At 41.8% G+C, this 3,408-nt stretch overlaps 2 protein-coding genes across 2 annotated transcripts in view; both read right to left on the bottom strand.

Moving 5' to 3' along the window:
- Positions 1 to 2,028, bottom strand: part of LOC123957485 (protocadherin gamma-A2-like) — a 2,613-nt gene extending 585 nt beyond the window's left edge. The window contains exon 1 of the mRNA XM_046030318.1: positions 41 to 2,028. Within this exon, the coding sequence (XP_045886274.1) occupies positions 41 to 2,022 (1,982 nt within the window). The 5' untranslated portion in view covers positions 2,023 to 2,028. The remainder of the gene's footprint in view (positions 1 to 40) is intronic.
- Positions 1 to 3,408, bottom strand: part of LOC123958212 (protocadherin gamma-A2-like) — an 8,065-nt gene that overhangs the window by 2,838 nt on the left and 1,819 nt on the right. The gene's annotated exons all lie outside the window — the stretch shown is intronic.

Genomic DNA, 3,408 nt, shown 5'->3' with positions numbered 1-3,408 from the left:
ATTGTACTCCTTGTCGTGTGTAAAGTCAGTGAACTCCGACAGCACTTCAGGGAAGCTGTCCGCCACCGCCACGTTAACAATGACTGTAGCTGAACGAGAGGGCTGCCCGTTGTCCTCCACTATAACAGTCAGTCTTTGTTTCACAGCATCTTTATCAGTCACTTGGCGGATAGTTCTTATTTCTCCATTCTGTAAGGCCACTTCAAACAGCGCCCTGTCTGTGGCTTTCTGCAGTTTATAGGAGAGCCAGGCATTCTGTCCAGAGTCCACATCAACAGCCACCACTTTAGTGACCAGATAGCCCACATCTGCTGAACGAGGCACCATTTCAGCCACCAGAGAGCCACCAGTCTGGACTGGGTACAGAACCTGAGGGGGGTTGTCGTTCTGGTCCTGGATAATTATTTTCACAGTCACGTTGCTACTGAGTGGAGGGGAGCCTCCATCCTGCACTTTGACGCGGAACTGGAAGTCTTTGATCTGCTCGTAGTCAAAAGAGCGCACTGCATGGATGACTCCACTATCAGCACTAACGGACACATATGAGGAGACTGGCACTCCGTTAACAGAGGAGTCCTCCAGTATGAAAGAAACACGAGCGTTCTGGTTCCAGTCAGCGTCTCTGGCTTTCACTGTGAATATAGAGAGGCCTGGTGTGTTGTTTTCAACAATGTAGGCCTCATAAGAGCTCCTCTCAAAAACAGGCGCGTTGTCATTCACATCAGAGATCTGTAAGGTGAGAGTGACGCTGCTGGAGAGGGAGGGCACTCCCTCATCAGAGCAGGTCACTGTAATATTATACTCAGAGGCTCTCTCTCTGTCTAAATCACTGTCTGTCACTAAACTATAGAAATTATTGGATGATGTTTTTAAAATGAAGGGTACATTGTCGCTAATAAAACATTGCACTTTTCCGTTTTCTCCAGTGTCCTTGTCCTCGATGTTTATCATTGTAACAACTGTATTGAGTTTTGCATCCTCTGATATCACAGTTGACTTTGACATTATGTCAACTGCAGGATGGTTGTCATTTACATCTTGTACATCGACAATAACCTTACACGAATCTGTGAGCCCTCCCTCGTCACTAGCAAGTAAATTTATTTGATAGTTTCGCGAGTCTTCAAAATCAATATTTTCAATTATAGTAATTACACCGTTTTCCTTGTTAATCTTAAACACTTTCCTAACATCATCTAATGTATTCGTGATTGAATAAGTTATTTTACCGTTAGAGCCTTCATCTGCATCTGCGGCTGTAACAGTTGCAACAACTGTGCCTTTAGGTGAATTCTCAGTAACTGCAGCCTTGTATGTGGGCTGTGTAAAAACGGGAGCATTATCATTAACGTCTAAAACTGTGATGACAATCAGCATCGTTCCTGACATCTGCGGATCTCCTCCATCTACAGCCGTTAACACAAGAGATATCTGCTCCTGTTTCTCTCTGTCTAAAGGCTTCTGTAGCACCATCTCAACGTTTTTATTTCCTTCAGCGTTATCGCGCAGTTTCAGAGAAAAATTATCTTTTGGTTTTAACTCATAGCTTTTAAGATCGTTAATTCCAACATCAAGATCCACAGCTCTTTCCAACACAAATTTTGCCCCGGTGATCGCTGACTCACTAATTTTGAATTTCATCTCACCTTTTTCAAACGTTGGTGCATTATCATTGATGTCAGTAATCTGGACTGTAACAGTGTAAAACTCCATAGGATTATCTAAAATAATCTGAAAATGTAAAGCACACGGCGTCGTCTTTCTGCAGAGCGCCTCTCTGTCGATTCTTTCTTTAACGAGGAGGACTCCTCTTTCTCTGTTCAGCTCGATGTACCCGTCACTGTCTCGGGTATAGATTCTGGCTTTTCCAGATACTAGACGTTTGGTCTGTAAACCTAAATCTTGTGCTAAATTGCCGACTATAGATCCTTTGGCCATTTCCTCCGGAACAGTGTAGCTGACCTGCCCGAACACCGCGCCGACAGACAGGAGAGAGACAAACAGTAGTGCTTGCCTTGCCATTGTTCCATCCGATTTTCTTTTTCGTGATTAAATGAGTTTATTTCCCCAAAATACTGATCACGATTCAAGGATTAAACGTTATTTTAGCGCATGCATAATCCAAAAGAGACAAAGAGGTCGACTTCTTCTTTTCAAATATTCCACAGGACTCGAGTGGCTGTTTTTTCCCGTCGTGTTCTTTCTTTCTGATGTCGATGCAACATGGGAGGTGCTGCTAAAACCCTACAGTCAGCCGTCGACACTCTGGTCAACAGCGGCCCTAAGAGTTCACAAGATAAAACTGCAGAAATCCAACATACACGAATCTCTGCTCAGAAAGACTTGTTTTCCAAAAAATTTGAAGTTGAATGAAAGTGATAATAAACACAGTGGCGATGTGAACATCTTCCCAAACCTAGTCGGAAATCTTGTAAACTAGTGTTTCATGTTTTTGCAATCACTTTAACTAACAGGATGCTGTATTTACTGTACATACTGTTCCATATTTAAATGAATCAAATAAATTGAGTAAAAGCACAAACACATCCTACCATCAACACCTTTGAAACGATATTGCCAGAAAACTGAATAATGTACAGATAGACCTCCTCATATAAAATGAGAACACTGAGAAGAAGTGAAAGAAGTGGATAAGGTTAATGTCGCTGTCCAATGTTCTGAAGTGGACAAATTCTGAGGAATGGCCCACATCATCGCCGCACATGTCCTGTCACCATACCCACATTCATGTGCTAGGATGACGACACTTGTGTGACTGATGCCAACAAAATACATTAATGTCCGCTACGGACACAGGAAGATTAACCACATTACATTGAAAACGACCAAGCTTATGTTAAAAATCAGTGGCAAAAAGTAAGATAAACGTTTGATCAAATGGGTAGAGAGTTGTGAAAGAATCGCCTGTTTTTTACTAGATAATACAAAGTCAGGACGTAAAAAGGAAAGATGCGTATCTGCTTTCGGAACAAGTGAAGTAACGTAAAACCGACATCGATATTAAAAGTAACCACATATCAAACAACTGAAATCCAGGACGGAGTTCTAAAATAGATTAAATAAATTAATGAATCACATATGGACACGAAATTAGTATTATAGGCCTACATAGTAAGGACAGAGAGTTTAAGGAGACATGAAATTGATCATCTAAACTTGCTGCGCCAAAGATTTTCTACCAAAAAAACTGAGTGATTTGAATTTGAAAGTGTAATTGATAAAGAACTGTGTAAACAATATCAAAGCAGTCTAACCTCTAGAGGAGAGTCTGGTTCATCCAGGATGCTCTTTTCACTCTGTATCCGCTGCATCGTCCCTGTAGAACTGGGGTCCATTATCAGCACGTTCTGACTACCAGCTCTGCCGAACTTACAGTCACTCTTTCTG

This window comes from Micropterus dolomieu, linkage group LG19 (genome assembly GCF_021292245.1).
Source record: "Micropterus dolomieu isolate WLL.071019.BEF.003 ecotype Adirondacks linkage group LG19, ASM2129224v1, whole genome shotgun sequence".
In the NCBI taxonomy this organism is placed as follows: domain Eukaryota; kingdom Metazoa; phylum Chordata; class Actinopteri; order Centrarchiformes; family Centrarchidae; genus Micropterus; species Micropterus dolomieu.
Note: the sequence above shows the minus strand (reverse complement) of the source record. Positions and strands in the feature narration are given on the sequence as shown.